The following is an 18433-nucleotide window of genomic DNA, read 5'->3' on the forward strand; positions in this document are numbered from 1 at the left end:
AGTAAATATATACATAAAGTATATAAAGTAATTATTAAATACACACATTATTGCATAATAATATAAAATGATCAGTAGATAGAGTTCAAATAAAAAAAATATTTTTTCTAGGATACACATAATAGGAGTAGGTTCTTTAAATGCATCCTTAAGTATCTACCCTATTATTAAATGCATAAAGATTTATGAAAAAATAGGTGAAAAAGTAGTGACGTATAACATTATTCGAATAAGGTACATATTGTAAAAGTATGTAGGTGTGTAAAGTATTTTTTTCCCTAACATTTAATAGATAAATCGATTTATCTTAAATCTAGCACATTTTTATTAAGCCTTGCATGTAGTATATAGAAATTCTTATTAAAAACAAGCAGTTAATAAGCATTGACTTAAGCGAGAAATTGATAGGAATCTTGATATTAAAAACTTTAAAACATTAATAACTATGACTTCCTACAACCTACGTATTCAAAGGAATCGTTTTAATTCAGACATCAAACTTGTAGTTGTACGTATTTCTTTATTATGATTAGAATAAGAATAGCCATACGTCTAAATCTCGTAGTGTAGTTACATGCCACAAAACATCAATATACTATATTTACATAATTAAAAAAATATACTGATAAGTACAAAAATAATTCATTTAAAAACAAAAGCTAAACGACGTCCCTATTCATCATCATCATCATCATCAGCCCATATACGTTCCCACTGCTGGGACACGGGCCTCCTATGAGGGTACAGGCCATAATCCACCACGCTGGCCAAGTGCGGGTTGGCGGATGACACATGTCGTCGAACTTTTTTAATTCTTCGACATGTCGGTTTCCTCACGATGTTTTCCTTCACCGTTCGAGCAGTGGTGATGTTACAACATGCGCAGATAAATTGAAAAATCAATTTATTTCCTGCGCGCTCGCCTGGTCTCGAACCACGGACTTATCGATTCGAAGTCCGAGGTCTCACCACTGAGCCACCACTGCTCTCCCTATTCTTATTTTAATCATTTTCACAGATGCTACCTCTAGTTGTTTTATTTACAATCTGCTTTTCTCCTCTACACTACGTTAAAACCTCAGAATAATTCCGAATTATATACATTGTATCTACTTTCAATTTCATTGGTTTACTCTACATAGACACTACAATAGTATCGCTACAATTAATCAATCATCAGCGATCACAGACTTAACCTTCGCATTCGTCATAAATTTACAAAACAAACGAATGGAAATGATCCAAATAAACCTTTACATCAAAATATAATGAAGAAATCTATTAAAAAACAAATAAATCTTAAGATAAAGGCACTCTCTGTATTCACACAATTGTCTCACTCAATTCCGTATCTTAATAGTAGGTACTTTGCAAATGTTCGATACCAATGTACATAATATTAATAATAATTTGCCAAGCGACAACACAGATGATAATATCGTAAATGTTTACACGTCAGTAGGAGAGCCTAGATTGAATCTAGACATTTTGCGATCCCTAGACCCCGATAATTGTCCAGACGAAGATCTTTGCAAGGACGCTGAACGGGACCGAGACGAGTCAGATTTGGATTTCTTTACTTTACTCCCACCACTTGCTGGCTGTTTGCCTTTCAATGATGATACTGATACAACTGTGTCCGAGGTAACTCCGTCATGTTCTATTGAGAGAAGTTATTTTAATGAAAAGTGACAAATAATACTAAATAACTCTTTGAAACCTGAGCTCCTGTTTACTTACCTACACGCCTAATAACTTCGCCGGCATTGTTCAAAAAGAATTTTGGCTTCGAGTCCTTCAGAAGCGATTCCTTTAAAAGTATATAACAATCAATAAACAAGTTTGTATGTATAATTCAACTGCAGTATTGCTACAATGATAACTCGATAACTCACCTTTGACTTACTAGATTTGGAAGCTGTGTCAGAGCTTCCTTTCCACCAGGATCATTGAATCTCACAAGTCTTTTCTGCTTCCTTCTCCGGTGTGGCGACATTAGCTTCAACATCAGCGTCAGGTTTGGGTGTTGTTACTCCAGATGTTGAAGCTCCGCTATTTAAAGATACATATATAATGTATATACTACATACTAATACATCTAAATCATTAAGAACTAAATTATTTTCTTCAAATAGCAATACTTTAACTGCAAAAAGTCAGTGGTAATCTATCAGATCGAATATAACTTTTCAAACTTAAATGGTTACTTACGCAGCATCAGTTTTGGCAGCATTAGTATTCTGCTGGTTGCGCATAGCCAATGTGGAGACCATTGGAGGCCTCTGCGGCTTGTTTGACAGTAAACGCTCTATGTCTACCATTACCACTGGACTGAGTTGTGGTACAATCTAGTTAAATGAAAAATTGTTTAAGTTTTCAACTAATCCAATCTCATAGCAGTTCTTTTCTACTTAATTATGTATTACTAGTTTATTAAGTTAATTTTTTATGGCAATGACAATTAAACTATAATTAGTAGTATTTTAATGTCCTAAGTCACCACAGTGGACTGTGGTTCTTCAAAACAAATATCGATTTCTTATAAACCTCTTACCTGTAGTGCGTGTATATTCTCTTTGAACTGTTCCACGCTCGTGGCTCCAAGCAGAAGACAATTGACATTCTCATTCTTAAGACACCATGCAACTGCTAACTGACTCATCGAGCAATCTAACAGAAATAATGTTAAATTATTTATCTCTTGAAAAATTTAAGTTTGGTAAAAATAACTTTATTAAGGTCTCTGTCATTCTATTGATTATTTATAAAGACTTGACTATTCACCAACAATAAATTAATAAGAGCAAAACACTTCTTTGTCGTCAACTGTAGTCCGTTTGTGATGACGCTTTCAATTAAAGTTACACGTTTATATTTAAGTCAATTTGCTGCAGTTAATTCTAAAGACTATGGACAAAGGGATAAAAATAGACTTACTGAGGCTATTTGCGAGGTTGGACAAAGCTTGCAATTTGTCTCCATAGGTGCGTTGCTCCTCTCCGCTCGTCTGTTCCTTGCTGTTGGAAGCCGGTGCCTGTATTGAAGACAATGCTATTTATGCTACTACTGCATTATGTAGATTAATTTTTATAGAACTGGAGCTTTTACTTCGGAAGTTATTTATTATTTAACAGAAAGATAAATATCGAGGAAGATTAAAATTATATCAAAAACAACTATAATATTAGGAGTAATGCGTCCTTGATTGAGTAACCTTGCACATAAATATGAAAAATTTTACGCAAATTGGGTAAAACGGATCAATTTAAAAATAAATGCGCCTTTAAAAGTCAATTGACCATACGATTATTCGGTATTTTGTTAAGTCAAAGAATTATAAAATTCACACTTTTTAGTGAACTATAAATTTATATTTATATATATAAGATCTTACATCTGCAACTGCTAGATCTTCCTCACACCAGCTGAATGTACTATATTTGCGGTTGAAACGTGACTTAGCGAACAGGCCAGTTACTTCTTCACGATTCAAACCCTTTCCGGTGGTTATAGCAGACCATGCCATGGTGCCTAAACAGTATTTGGAAATACAAATCCAAGTTTATTTAATGATTACAAAACAACCGCAAGCTATTCATAGAAAACAAATAATGTTATGTGAAATTTACATTATAATAGATATTATAAGAATACACATAAGGCAACAATACGAAACTTATTTTAATAAAAATCCACTGCAACTATTTCGTTCAATACCAAATACTTAAATGTTTATGTGGTCTTATTATTAAAAGTTCGAAAAATTAGTAACAATGTACACCACATTATCAACTATAGCAAATTATAAGCAATTAAAAAATGTCAAATGTTCAATAATATAGACATTAGCATGATACCTACCTACACCTATCTTATGGTACAGTTCCGGCATATAAAGTTCAGCCTTATCGCGACAGAACATGTGATATTCAGTTTGTTCGACAACCGGTGTGATGCAGTTAAAGGCCCGACATTTGGAATAAGCGTCCATTATCTATGGGAAAAATATCATTTATAAACACGATATTGAAGAATAACAAAGCCAATACAAGTAGCAATGTTACAAAAAACTAACTAACGATTTCTTTGACCAAAACGTGAAACTTTTATTCTATTTAATTTTTACAAATAAAAGAAGATTCAACTAAATGGAGCAAGTAGCAACAAACCGACGTCCAATTCATATCATAAATTATATATACCTTCGTTACATCATTACTTGTATTGCTATATCAATAAAGTATGTCCTTCCGCTCGTATTAAACTATCAAGACAGCAGGAAATCATAAATTATGAACTTAAATCTGAGACATTTCATATAGCAAGTTAAATATAATACTGAAGCAAATATAATCTTCGATTTACCTCTGATGGTGACCAGCGTGCAGTACCCCAGTACATAACATATCCTTTGTTGATGACAAAATTCATAGCCCGTACTAATTCTGAAAACGATACGACTGTGAGAACTCCTGAAGATATTAGACTATCGAATTGTACCGAATCCTCCATACAAAACTTACCTTCCATAGGACAAACTGGGTCCACCTTATGCAACAGTACAACATCAATGTAGTCTACTTGTAGTCTCGCCAATGAAGCTTTGACGCTTTCTATGATATGCTTACGCGATTGACCTCGTTCATCTGACCTGTATACGCATATCGAATTTCTCAAAATTACGTAATTTAGTAATTGAATACAAAGATTAAAAAAATCTTTGATATCGAAGTCAACATTAAAAAAAAATAAACAAATACACACTTTGTACTCCAATATATTTTCGTAGTGATGATCACGCTCGACCGCCTCACGTTCCGCTTCTTTAAAATCTTCCCCAGCTCTGTTTCACCTTTTGCTGAAAAGATTCTATTGTAAACAGACGTGTCTCACCACGAATTATACCATTTCACTCAACTTACCGTAATGTGCTTCCGAGAGATCGAATAGATTGATTCCATTCTCCAGTGCAGTCATAATTATGTCTTCAGCGATGTCTTCATTCAGCATTGTCCACAGACCGAGGCCGATGTTGGGAACTCGCAGACCAGATTTACCTAAGTTTTTGTAGCGGAGTCCCGGAGTGACGGAGGAGGGCATGCTGGCATGGTTGCCCATGTATACCGATACATGTTTCGACATATTGATGTCACCGACTGTTTAGAAAACGTCACTGGTTTTATGTATTGTTTTTATGAATTTAATTTCTTCAAAATGCCCATGCATTCAATAACTACGGTAAGATTTGAAATAGAAACAAAACTAAGAAAATATACTGATTTAAATTACCTTGATCTAGCATCTGCTGTGAATTCGCACTGAATTCATCCATACAATCTAATGATGCAATGGGGGCACGACATCTAAACAAAACAAGGATCACTAAGTATAATAATGATTTCATACAAACAAAAAAAAATCAATAACAAATTTAATGAGATACCTTTTACGACTGTGACGAGACAATCTCAACATGTAAGGTCTCCTATAGTCTATTGAAACCTATATGCTGTCATTCTACCAACTTATTTAACTTCAAAGTAGAAGTAACATTCCTTTTATTGGCTTACAGGAATATAATACCAACTTCAATATTCTCGTTCTTTTAATAATTTTGTTACGTCTATAATACTAAATTGTAATCTATTTCTATTTGACTATTGAACTATACTTACTTACTACTGAATTGCTTGACTATTTAAAAAATCTACTGATATTGCAAGTTTGTGTTGTATAATGACGTATGATAATATGTTGTGCGTCAATTAAATTGCAATCGCTGTTTATTGTTTAGTTTTGAATTTTGTTTTTTTTTTCAATTTAATAGTTTTGTTTTTATTACCCAATTGTTATTAAATTTATTGATCATTATTAAATTTTGTAGTCAATTGTACCGCGTTTGGTATTGCAATATTGTTTATTGTTTTTATAAGGTTATACTAATTTCAATCGAATTATTGTCACCAATTTTATCCAATGTTTAATGAGAAAAATGATGTGTTCAAAAATCTATTGTAGCAAGCCTCATATTCCTAACCCTATCTACGTCTAGAAGCATAGTAAGTGAAGGAAGAGAAAATAGCAGGAAAAGGATAGAGGGAAGTGTCGAGTAGCAAGAGTGTGGATGGTATACCTGGCTGACTGCTCCCCAGACATGAAAAGCCAAGCAAACGCAGCTGGATAAGCTTGTGATTCTGCTAGCTGATCTCTGGGAACAACTTTTTCGGATGTCCTGGTAACTGAATTGATCGTACAGCCCGGAAATATTTGCAATGCAAGTGTAAATGTACTAAGTATTCAATATGCCTATACGCAATCAAAACTTTTCCCTATTAGTTCGTTTCTTTTTCTCATTTAGTTAACTGAAATGTACGTGAAGTACTTTGACGATAATTGAGAAAAGCTCGACATTGCAGATTTTTAAGAGGTAATCATCGTAAGAGTAGATCATCATAGGTACTACTTTTAAGATTGATGATAATACAGAAATTTTTAAAAATTTTGTTTTCCTTAAAACTAGATGAATTAAGTTGATTTCCAATGCAATATTGAAACATAATATCTAGGTATATATTTTATGGCATTGCATAACAGAAAACGATCGAGCGCATTCTTGGAAACATTTGTAAATATTTAATTGATTACAGTCGATCAATACAGTAAGTCGCATGTTGCTGCTTTTTAATAATCAATGAGACCAGCTGACATCAATAAAAATTTTCCTAAAGACCTTTAATGTGTTTGATGTTTAATAATTTGAACCATAATTCGCCATTGCCGTTTCTGGACCATTTGCGTTGTATACGTAAGTTAGGTACGTGCGATTGCATAATTCAGGAGCAGTTGTTGCCAGCGTTCAGAGCGTAGACTATCGATTTCTTAGTAACCTTGTACCTTAGAAATACTGCGCCGTGATATCATGCGATGACCGCTGTGTGTCGCGGCTTAACAGCATTGATGTGACGCTGGATAGGGACTTTACTGGATCGTGCATTGCTGAGCATTCATCATGTTTTACCCTTTGACTGCTTAAGGCTCTTACATACAAATAGTGCAGGGAAATAAGTCAACATTCACACGTATACATGGAATGACACATGACAACAAAGGAATATAATATATTGTCAAAGGTTATAATATCTGTCAGGTAGATACAATCGAAGGGCATAACATGCTAGCGTGTTAACTTCTTCTCCCTAGGCTGTAAGTTACCGGTATATAGTAGGCATTGGGTTGGAGTCAACGCTGACGCTGTCTGGAGGCCCCAGTGGAGTGTGGGGAGTGCACCGGCTGACCGTGGACTCGCTGCGAGACATGGTCCCCTCCTTCCCACCCTCCCTTTGCATATCCAGCCGCCTCATTCTTGCCTATCCTACAAACATCTGTAACAAACACTCCCACAGCCAAAAGGAAGGGACATAGCGGGTTTAGTTAACACGGACAGAACATAGAAGCATGCATGCCCTAACAGCTAGACTAACACGGGTTCACACGGTATGACATCTAAGCACTGGTCACGGATCTCCTGTGGCGAGTAGTGGACTCACCGTGGATCAACGGATTCAAAGATAGCTTGCCGGCGTATCAACTACGCACTGCGGCTGTGTCATGGCAGCCGGCGGCGCGGAGGTGCGCGCGCTGCTTTCCCGCGCATGCGATTTCAGCCCCTACCTCTGACCTATTTATAGTTTTTATTTTTTACTTATAATTTAAAAAAAATAATTATATTTTATTATTATTTGAATTTAGTTTTAACCCTATTCGAGAGAGATGTAGAAAATGAGGCGCTATACTTGAGGCGATATAGTTTTGCGTTGTTACCCTTTGCTTCCGCGCGCTCCTGAATTTTACCGCGCAAAAGTTATGAAATCTAATTAATTAATTTCAATTAATTATGCCTACACATTGAGTGATATATTTTATAATTAAATTATTCTAATAATAGTTTTTCCTAATAATTTCGGCGAAAAAAATTTTTTTTTCAGTATGTTGATCGTTGACGTGTGGACGTGGCCTATGGAATGAGTTAGGCTCTGACTGATAGCCTAGGTAACTTGCAGTCTGGATGCAACTGCGCTCGGCAAAGCACTGCTCCGTAGTTTCCATAGCCCATTGGCTGATCGCGACGCGACGCGACGTTAAATATTATATGTATTTAAATATTTTAAATAATTTTTATTTTACTTTTAATTAACTTTTAGTGACTTTTTTTCCGATTTTTCGAGTGTTCTTCAATCTTCGTTGTTTATTGGACGGTAAATTTCAAGTTAAACCGCCTTAGTCCGCAACTTGTTGAATGTGCTTGTTGCTTCAACTTATCTAAGTTTTTGGTTTATGTTCGCTAAGTTATGTCCTAAAATGATTACACAATTGGTTTATTATTAGTAATATGCAAATAATATAATTTTAAATATTTTTTAATTCAATTAATTTTTTAATCTACTTTTTGTTTATGCATAGTCTAAGCTTAAATTCATTGTAGTTTTGTTTACTTGTGATGTTGTAATTTTTTATGTTTTATTATTTTTTTAATAAACTAAAAAAAAAACTTTTTGTCGTTTTTTATTTGCTTTAATTGTTGTCGATATAAGTGTTAGCTTTAAATAGTAATTAAGAACATTTTTTTGTACTTTTGCGTGTAAAATAAATTTCTGTCAAAAATAAATTAGAAGGGATTGTAAAGTCAAGTATTTCTTAACAAAAATGAGAAAAATGGGATAGATAGATATAAAATGTATATCTTTACGTCTGTAATAAAATTGATGTTTAAATTTGCTCTACAAAGGCTTTATAAGAGATTTAAATCGACCTTTTGTGATGAGATCATAGTATCTGGAAGTTCAATCAAGTCTGTTCCCAAAATTAACTTTATAATTGTAATAATTATTAATTTCACTGAAATTCGCTTAAAATTTAATACGGTGTGTGTTGCGATGTAATTTTATTAAAAAAGCTAACGGAGTTACTGACAGGTGTTTCTTTTTTAGATAGAAATTGGGTATTTTCAAAAACATAAAGAATAAAACACTTTTGTCGAAACTACGAATTACACTTTCAGTTTTCTGCCAATTAAACATCGTATTGGTCATGATAATTAACAGATTTTCTCAAGTATAAATCAAAATAAATATATACAAGCAATCCTTGTGGTTGACCGAGCTGTTATCCTTACTTCACTCAATGTAAAACCATATCTAATATCAATCTATCAAACGAGTAATTCTTGTATAACTGAATTTAAATGTCGAACTTTCTTAAATTTTCCAGGATGTCGATCCTACATCGATCTAATTAGGAATGATTGGACAAAGATTACATATTATAAGTAGTAAGCAGAAAACTAAAAAAGAAAGTAAAGCTAAAATCTTTCATATATTTGTACGTGGGATATTCATATCTCATACTAAATGTATGGGAGGGTTTAAAGTTAATTTTTTAGATAGGTATTTCTCGTTCTATTTTAAAAACTGTATTATGGCCATTTTACTCATTAGGTTAAGTACTTTCGATATCAGTTTAAAGTTTTTTTGATATTTGCAATAATTACGGAATAATCACACGCTTGTGCACACTTAACGATTATACCCTGTATCATGTATGAAGAGCTCATAGTCATATATACAGAGCAAAGATCGGTCAGGAGACAGCAATGTAAAAATTATAAAGCCTAGCTGCTTTAGGCAAGCATACCTCTTTATATAAGCCTCTATGAAATAAAACAAAAGCTCGGTCATCCAAGTACTCTAACCAAAAAATTGGTTTTAATGATAGAAATTCATGATAGTCACACCACTTGTTACTCTCATCTCATGATTTTTATTGTTTCTAAAGCGCTCTGGGAATGCCGCGGTAAAGCTATTGCATGCTATGCCTTCAAGCCACACCTCCGCCCGTCGGAGTGGGGAGCGTGAGGTTTTTTCGTTACGGAATTTCTCGATTCAGTCCCCGCGCTCAAGGCCCGCGATAGAAGCTATACAGTAGCATAAAAGAAAAACTTTAAAAGGGGTTTGTCGTAATGACATTTCGCGGCCAGTGATGAAACTTGGATATTATAAAAGAGCAATATATTGCGTATATAGGCGTCCACATACAACGTTTTGATTAGTCTTCTTAGGGCTGATTTTTCAATCCTTGGTTAAAATTTATCCGTCCAATAAAGTAGATCATAAAATAAAGCTATACATACTTAAAAACAAAGAAAAATTAATTATTTAAAAACTTTTCAAACATGATTTGACATGAATGATTATAATATAAAATATTATATTAGGTATTGCCTATGGTCTTTGCAAAGAAATATTAGGTACCTACCTAGTACCTAATATTTCTTTGCAAAGACCATAGGCAAAGACAAAGTATAATATATTATTATCTCATACGTCTTAAGTCTTAAACACAGATCTTAAAAGTCAATGTTTAGCTATTTACTACAAGATGGCGCTAGTAATAGCAAAACTAGATTCATTGTTAATTAATAAAAAAGAAGCAATTATTTCAAAAACTTCTTTTGTTTTACGTTAGAATATATTGTCCCATACGATATTTACATGGCTTATAATCTGCAAAAGTATTCCTTACAAAACCTTTTTGCGTAATAACTACGGCGTCTATCCGAGATACTAATAAGCTTCTTATACGAAATTGCACGAAAAGCTGATCATTTTCACCATTATACATGAAAGCGAACGTGCATCTGTACAAAATAACATGTTATTAGGAGTTTCTTAAACACCCAATTATCGCAATTCTTAGAGCTCGCTCAATAGAATTCAAGGATCATTCTCAGAACATACATAACACCCTTGAATATTTTACACCAATCAGTCGACGCTATTGCATACCAGCCACCAAGTAGTATTTATACCCTTTGATACTTTATACAGATGATTTCCAATTCACTACCAATGTTATTATTCGTTCAAATGAATTATGCTAATATTTATGAGCTGTTTATTTGTAAACCAAATTTCATATGTAATAAAGCTCAATAACAATACAACAAATACGCGACTGAATTCATCAATAATTGCGGTCATTTTAATTTAATTGTTATACTTTGATACATAATATGTGGAATTTTGCTGCTTACAAAAGCATATTTCATAATTTAATTAACTGGTCTGGCAAACTACTAGAATACCTTTAACTATATACTTATACATAATAGGGAAATCAGGTTTTCAGTATTTGGATTTTTTTTAATTATTAAAAATAAAATAACTATAGAAGTGGAGCAATTACTGATTCTGCATTTAAGAAGCAATTTTTTGAGATATTAATAATTAAAAAAAAAACTTTCCGCGCTAACTTCCTTCCGGTGTTAGATGAAAAACGAAATAAGTGAAGGAATGCTAATACACCTATTATGTCGTGAGGAATTTCTATGACGCCAGCGTACCGTGCGATAAGGAACTTCGTTTCAAAATATCTATCAAGCCTTGTGACACGAAATTTGAATATAAGACGAGCTTCGTACCCACGGCTACGTCCACGTGGTCAACAGTAATAACATCGGCATGAGATGTTTCGCGGTAAAAAGAAGCCTATTCAACTCTCTAGCCTTGCAGACAGCAATCATACCATAAAATCGTTCCGTTGCAACGGTATGAAGAAATATCAAACACACTTTTGCATTAGTAAGGATTGAGAATAGAAATAACTTTCTTTTGATGTCCAACTTTCAAGGACAGGGCAGCGGTTTTACAATAATAGGTACCTATTATTACTAGCTACTTACACAAAAAAGAAAACACCGGCGCAAAGTAAATAAGCCCTTACTAAAATGTAAGGTACTTAATCAACTTTTGCACGAATATAATGAAGCTCCTTGAGGACTTTGGTAATACACAATAGGAAAATATTTTACAGTTTACACAAAAGATAAATATGTGTATAAGGAAAAGAGTAACAAAATATTAGGAAGTCGGCTAATTAAAACACAAGATGAAATGAATAAAAGGAGAAGAAAAAGGACACAAATAAAATAAAATAAATAAAAAAGGCAATTACAAAATAAAATATAGATACTAAATTGATTTTATCTTTTAAACCTAGAGGATTAGGGTATAAAGTATCATTGGCTTCCTGAATAGACAGACTTACCGTACCAAATAAAAAAAACACAGTTTGGATCAGTCTTAGGATATCATAAGCTCAATTCTTGTTGTCATCAAAAAAGTAAAGTTCACTCAGCGCCCGGAATCACAGACACAATAGAAAATATCTGTGCCTCCAGTGAATAAGGGAGTAAGACGAGTTATTCCCTTTGGTTTTTATTGCACCATTGGATTCAGCTCGTCAAAATACACAACATATCAAAAGGTCATATCTCTAGCTGCATCCTAACCCAGTTTTTCGAATGACCCAAACGGTATAAGTAGGGTGTGATAAACGGTATAAGTTACCTTATCCATCATTTTAGGCAATCGCAAAGGAACTATTCGTCTCGAGTCAAAATAACCCACGAACACAAAGACATATGTGTAGTTATACTTTTTGAATAAAGACTTAATTCATTTTGTTCCATCCGTGCCAACACTATTTTAGTATAAACGCATTTGTGTCATTTTTCTAACATGAGCATAAAGGAACAACTCTTAGTGTCATTGGTTCAAGTGACGACATGAGACAGTTTTGCATTAATGCCGTGTTACTATTGGTCCATTTGAATACTGCACGGAAACAACGGACACTATTCCTTTTTGCTTAATAATATTTTTCAATCTTTTTTTATTTATCAGTTAACTTGGGATACTAATAATATTTCTATGGAAATTAACTATTTTTTGCAATAGATATTAAAAATGCAGTTTTAATTAACACATTAAGTGCTAATATTATACTCCTTGTTTATATACTTATAAGTACACAGAACGATAATTGAGTCATCTAAAAAAAGCCAACAAAAATGTTAAACTTATATTTTCTTCTTATATTTGGGTAAGTTTTATAAAAAATAACTAGTTTTTAATCTTTTTTTTTTTAATCTAACTACAATAATACTATAATTATAGACGCATAGAAAAAAAAAATTATAACCAGTCTTGACAATTATGAATATTGTGTTCTCTCTCTAGCCACTGTAATTTGCCTTTTTATAGGAAAAAAATCCGCAATATCGAAACTATTTTGGTCCTGCATTATCGTAAACATATTATGGATACTCTGATACCATATATTTTGAAAAAATTTGGATATTGTCACGTAGAGTCTCTTCAAGTCGTATTTGCATCCAAGGCACCTTCAAATCTGTGCTTAATTTTTTCATAAAATCTTTGCGGCTCATTGTTTTTTCTTTATTTATCTATATTATTTTGATATTATAAGATATAGAAATTGTTAAAATTCCATATCATGCCGTAAAATATTGCCACTGACCACCTATAACTTTCCCTGTAAGGTAACTGAACATACCTACAAGAATATGGTTTTCGAGCTTCTCTTATCTCTTAATAGTGCTTGTATCCTCATTGTATAACCACCATGACATATTCGGTTTTTCTCCAGACAACATTTTCAGCCACCCAATCCTCTTGCTTGGAGACCAAATCCAGCGGAGGACAATAATCGTCATTTACTAAAATTGAAGGTTTTTCGTCCTAGTGTTAAAGTTTTCTGGATCCTATTTTATACTCAATATATAGTATATAGAAAGAAAGAAAGAAAGAAAGAAAGAAAAAACATTTATTTCAAGGACATCAATAAAGAACATCAATACAAAAAAAATAAACATAACTAAACTAAACAAAAAAAAAATAAAGTTACATAAAATTTACACACGAGAAAAAGTAAAAAGGAACATGAGAAAAAATTTAAAATATAAATGAAAAAAAAAAAAAAAAAAAAAGTTTGTAAAACAGTGTCCTTGAAAAAGGGAAGCCAACTCAGCATAATCTATGCTGCAACATTATGCACACACAGAGCTGGTTTTCAGTGGCCCCTAGACATTGTTACGATTAGAGAAACAATATGTGAGTAATATTAAAATACGAAATAAAAATAGAATAATTACAAAATATAATCACGATACATATATAGAAGAGATGGTAGTTATATTAAAAAAAAAATAAAAAAAAAAATATATATATATAAATAAAAAAAAAATAAAAATAAAATAATATTAATAATAAATAAATAATAATAAATAAAAATATTAGATATATTTACATACATACTATATTTAAGTGTACATATTGCCACTAAGGTTGGATTTGTTGCATTAGTAATACAATTTTGTATTTTTTCTTAAAATTCTCAACTGTTCTAAGGCTGGGAAGTGGTGGTGGTAAGTTGTTCCAACACTTAGTGGCACTGTATTTGAAACTTCCTCGAAAACTAGCAGAGTGGTGCTTGGGAATAGTGAGTTTAGTTGCAGCTTGTCTAGTTTTATATACTGGATTTTGGTCACCCATCCAGACAAGCTTTTCAAAGAGGTACTGAGGAGTTTCGGACTTAATAATTTGAAAAAGGAACGAGGCAAAGTGGAGCCGTCTACGGTTCTCCATATTCAAACAACAAGCTTTATTGATAAATGGTGTTATATGCTCCCGTGGAGGAATGTTCCAACAGAAACGGGCACATGCATTTTGTACCCGTTGTATTAGCTGCTTCGTACGAGCAAGTATCCGCCTCCCGTATACCACGTCCATGTAGTTAAATTTTGATAATACGAGACTGTCGCACAGCCTAACACGTAGTTCCGGATTTAGGTACTTTCTAATACGGTACAGGATTTTAATGCGATAGAAGCAGTTAGCTGCAGTAACACCGATATATTTTTCAAATCTGAGGTGTTCATCAAAGATTATTCCCAAATTTCGAGCTTCACTAACACGGTCCAGAACTTTACTACCTATACAAACTGGAATAAGATGACATTGAATTGAGTTTACTACTTTCGGTGTGCCTAGAACCATATACTTGGACTTAGTTGGATTAAGAACTAGTGAGTTACGGTTTGACCATTCGAGTATGGAAGCTAAATCTGAGTTTAACTTATTTATCGCAGAATGTGCTTCATTCGGGTGAAATGATATAAATAACTGAACATCGTCAGCATATATATGATATCGGCACGATTTTATTTCTTTTACAATATCAGCAGTATATAATATAAATAAAAGAGGCCCTAAAATAGAGCCTTGAGGAACTCCTTGTGTAACAGGTTTACGCTCTGACATCTTATTACTACCGTCTTCCATTGCTACTGACACCTTCTGTGTACGATTACTCAAATAACTGTTGAACCATTTTATAGTAGAATGACTGAGACCATAGTATGCGAGTTTAGATAATAGTAGTGATGTATTTAAGGTATCAAAAGCTCTCGAATAATCCAAAAGCACAAGGATTGTCCCTTTTCCTTCATCTTGCGCACAAAGAATGTCATCTAGCACATCGGCCACAGCTGTTGTTGTACTTTTGCGTTTTCTGAAGCCAGACTGACGATCCGGTAGGATGTTATTATTTTCAATAAAATTCATCAACTGCTTGTGCGCCAACTTCTCTATTACCTTTGAAAGACACGGTAGTATGCTAATCGGTCTAAGATCTTTGAAATTTTGTGGATTATTAACTTTGGGTATGGGACGCACAAGCGCGTTTCGCCACAAGCTGGGAAATGTATCAGTTGCAAATGATAGATTAATGATATACGTCAGAGTTGATAGCGTCGATGGGATTGTAAGCTTGAACATTTCCAACGAAATATCATCAATTCCAACTGCTTGCGACTTAAGTTCCTGGATAGCATGTAGTACATTGGACTCATTTACAGATGTAAAAGAAAATGTGGCATCTCCGTGTCGATGAAACTCATAATAGGTCAATGCGGACAATGGCAAACTATTCGCTGGAACATCAAGGAAATGATTATTTAAGGAATCAGGATCGCTAAGATGTCCGGGCAACGTAGGCTGTTTCTTACAGTTAATTGTAATGTGTTCCTTCAAATGCTTCCACATATCTTGAGGCTTATTTAGGTTTTTATTTATATATAAATCAAAGTATGATTGTTTTTCGCGTTCTAATGCCAAACTTACATATTTTTTTAATTCAATATAGTATTCTTTATGAGAATCTATTTTGGTTAATCGTGCTCTATTTCGCGCTTCATCACGTAGTTTAAACATCTTCTTGATATTGTAAGTTATCCATGGCGGCTGTTTATCCCTCACACGTATTCGCTTACAGGGAGCATGGAAATCAAACAGTGATGTAATATACGAGGTAAAGGTAATAACTAACTCATCTACATTATAGAGTGCAAGCAATGAAGACCAATTTATTGTTCCCAGAGATTTGATGAACTCATCTTTGTCAATATCTTTTATCGGTCTATATGAGATATATTTAACCAAAGCTTTTTCTTTCGATACGTTAAGCCCACAGGAAAGAAAGGCATGTTGACTAAGTTCCTTGATATGATCAATAACAACATTTTGAACAGACGCATTAGTACAAATTATATCCAGCAAAGTTTCACTAGAATCTGTAAAATGCGTGGGTTGAGTAATGTGTTGAGTTAAATTAAATGTGTGTAGGAAACTCGTTACTTTTTTGCTATTTACATGAGAGCTATTCAGTAGGTTTACGTTAAAATCCCCCATTATCACGATACTATCATACCACGAAAAAGAACTTATGGAATCTATTAAGGCATCTAGGAACTTATTAATGTCTAACCAGGGAGGACGATATGCTGTACCAACAATAGTCACCTGACCATTTAGGGATAATTTCAGCCACATCTGTTCTATACTCTCAGCGACGGGATGAGGCATAATACGCGCGGACATGCCATTCTTAATATAAAATCCAACGCCGCCGCCTCGCGTACGAATACTGGTCGGTCGCGGTATGTGACGCAGTCTGTACCCAGGTACAGCTGGCGCACGCCCATCTTCACCCTCTCGTAGCCAGGTTTCGTTAATGGCCATAATATCTACGTTATGTCGATCCATTGCTATAAGGAACTCATCGTGTTTTGTAGTAAGTGATCCGGGATTTAAAAATCCAACACGTAATTTATTTTTATTATGCATCACTATAATTAAGTTACTTTAAGATAGTTACGAAGTAAAAAATAAAATAATTAAATAGAATAAACATACATATAATAACTTACTATAAAATACGTATAAATAAGACGTTATACATTCAATATAGTAGAACAGGAAATATTTCATAGATACAATTATAAAATAATAAAAATACGATACTTTTAAAAATAAAATAATTATCATTAACATATACAACAACATTAACAAACTTGTCAAGTTAGCATAGGCGTGAACCAGTATACAATGAGACACAATAATTACGGTAAAAAAACAAAGAATGATAGCAAAGTAATAACTTACAACATTTATGCAAACATTAACAGTATTATAAATACTAAAGAAAACGTTAAATCCACTTCTTATTATGTAAGACCAAAACACAATTATAAAAAATAAGCGAATAAAAAACGAACATAATATTACTATGATAATGTATCGCACGCTATGTAGATTAGTTCGCTTATATAAGCTATGCAAATATTTCAAACAGATTTTCAAATTAAACACAATAGCAGAAATAGTAAGATAATAATCAATATAATATATATAAAATCCTGTTTCACAAAAATAGACAATTCCACAAAAAAGTGCACAAAAAAACAAAGAAACCTTAATTTTTGATAGAATTTTATGTAGATGGGTACATATTTTATAAACACTATAAAAAATGTTAAACCAAAATAATAAGTACAACGCAATAAAATAAAAAATACCAAAAACGTTCAGTGTAAAATATGAAATTGAGTGCCAATTAATTGAAAAATCTGATATATATAGACTAGTTTTTTTAATTAACATTTTTACACAAAGAACATTTATAATCACAATATTAAAATAGCATTTATTTTTCATGAACATACTGGAAAATACATCACAACACATTAATTTTAAATTAATTGAATAATACTGTGCCTTAAAATTAAAACATAATATATTTAGACAGAAAACGTTAATCCTTTTGAAAAATTTTAAACACGAACGAGATATCAGCCAAAAATTTTATGTATATCTTCTTCTGAAGAAATAACGAAATACTTAGAGTGTTGATCGCGTCTGACGTAAGTACGGCCACCGCGAGTCCACACATAGCTCCAATGTTTGGCGCGCTGTTGCTCGCGCGCCAGGTGGAACAGCCAGCGATTGGCACGCGTCAGGTGCTCGTTAACGTAGAAACGGCGAGGCTCGCCGGCGACCAGGCCGGCGGTGTCCGCCCCGCGCCGCACGCGCGCCGCGCGTAGCAACTCGTTTCGTAAGTGATGGCGGGCCAGCCGCACGACGATCGCCCGCGGACGCGCGGCCGCTATGCGATTATTGCCATTATTGTGTTCCTCTTGATTTTTACGAACACCTGCACGATAAGCAGTGACGATATC

At 33.5% G+C, this 18433-nt stretch overlaps 1 protein-coding gene across 4 annotated transcripts in view; it reads right to left on the bottom strand.

The window, feature by feature from the left end:
• Positions 1 to 937: 937 nt before the first annotated feature.
• The window catches only part of LOC123705038 (voltage-gated potassium channel subunit beta-2), a 54165-nt gene continuing 36669 nt past the window's right edge, over positions 938 to 18433 (bottom strand). For 2 of the 4 annotated variants that reach the window (XM_045653594.1, XM_045653593.1), the window contains 13 exons: positions 5290 to 5363; positions 4923 to 5156; positions 4765 to 4858; positions 4524 to 4651; positions 4366 to 4445; positions 3862 to 3994; positions 3395 to 3531; positions 2938 to 3034; positions 2555 to 2670; positions 2212 to 2348; positions 1896 to 2052; positions 1741 to 1810; positions 938 to 1660 (listed from right to left, as the gene is read on the bottom strand). In XM_045653594.1, the coding sequence (XP_045509550.1) occupies positions 1947 to 2052; positions 2212 to 2348; positions 2555 to 2670; positions 2938 to 3034; positions 3395 to 3531; positions 3862 to 3994; positions 4366 to 4445; positions 4524 to 4651; positions 4765 to 4858; positions 4923 to 5156; positions 5290 to 5363 (1336 nt within the window). In that variant the 3' untranslated portion in view covers positions 938 to 1660; positions 1741 to 1810; positions 1896 to 1946. Of the gene's footprint in view, positions 1661 to 1740; positions 1811 to 1895; positions 2053 to 2211; positions 2349 to 2554; positions 2671 to 2937; positions 3035 to 3394; positions 3532 to 3861; positions 3995 to 4365; positions 4446 to 4523; positions 4652 to 4764; positions 4859 to 4922; positions 5157 to 5289; positions 5364 to 5443; positions 7193 to 7212; positions 7608 to 18433 lie in introns of those variants that run through there. The other 2 variants (XM_045653595.1, XM_045653596.1) reach the window with 2 other exon arrangements.

The sequence above is a fragment of the Colias croceus genome, chromosome Z (assembly GCF_905220415.1).
Source record: "Colias croceus chromosome Z, ilColCroc2.1".
NCBI classification, from domain to species: Eukaryota; Metazoa; Arthropoda; class Insecta; order Lepidoptera; family Pieridae; genus Colias; species Colias croceus.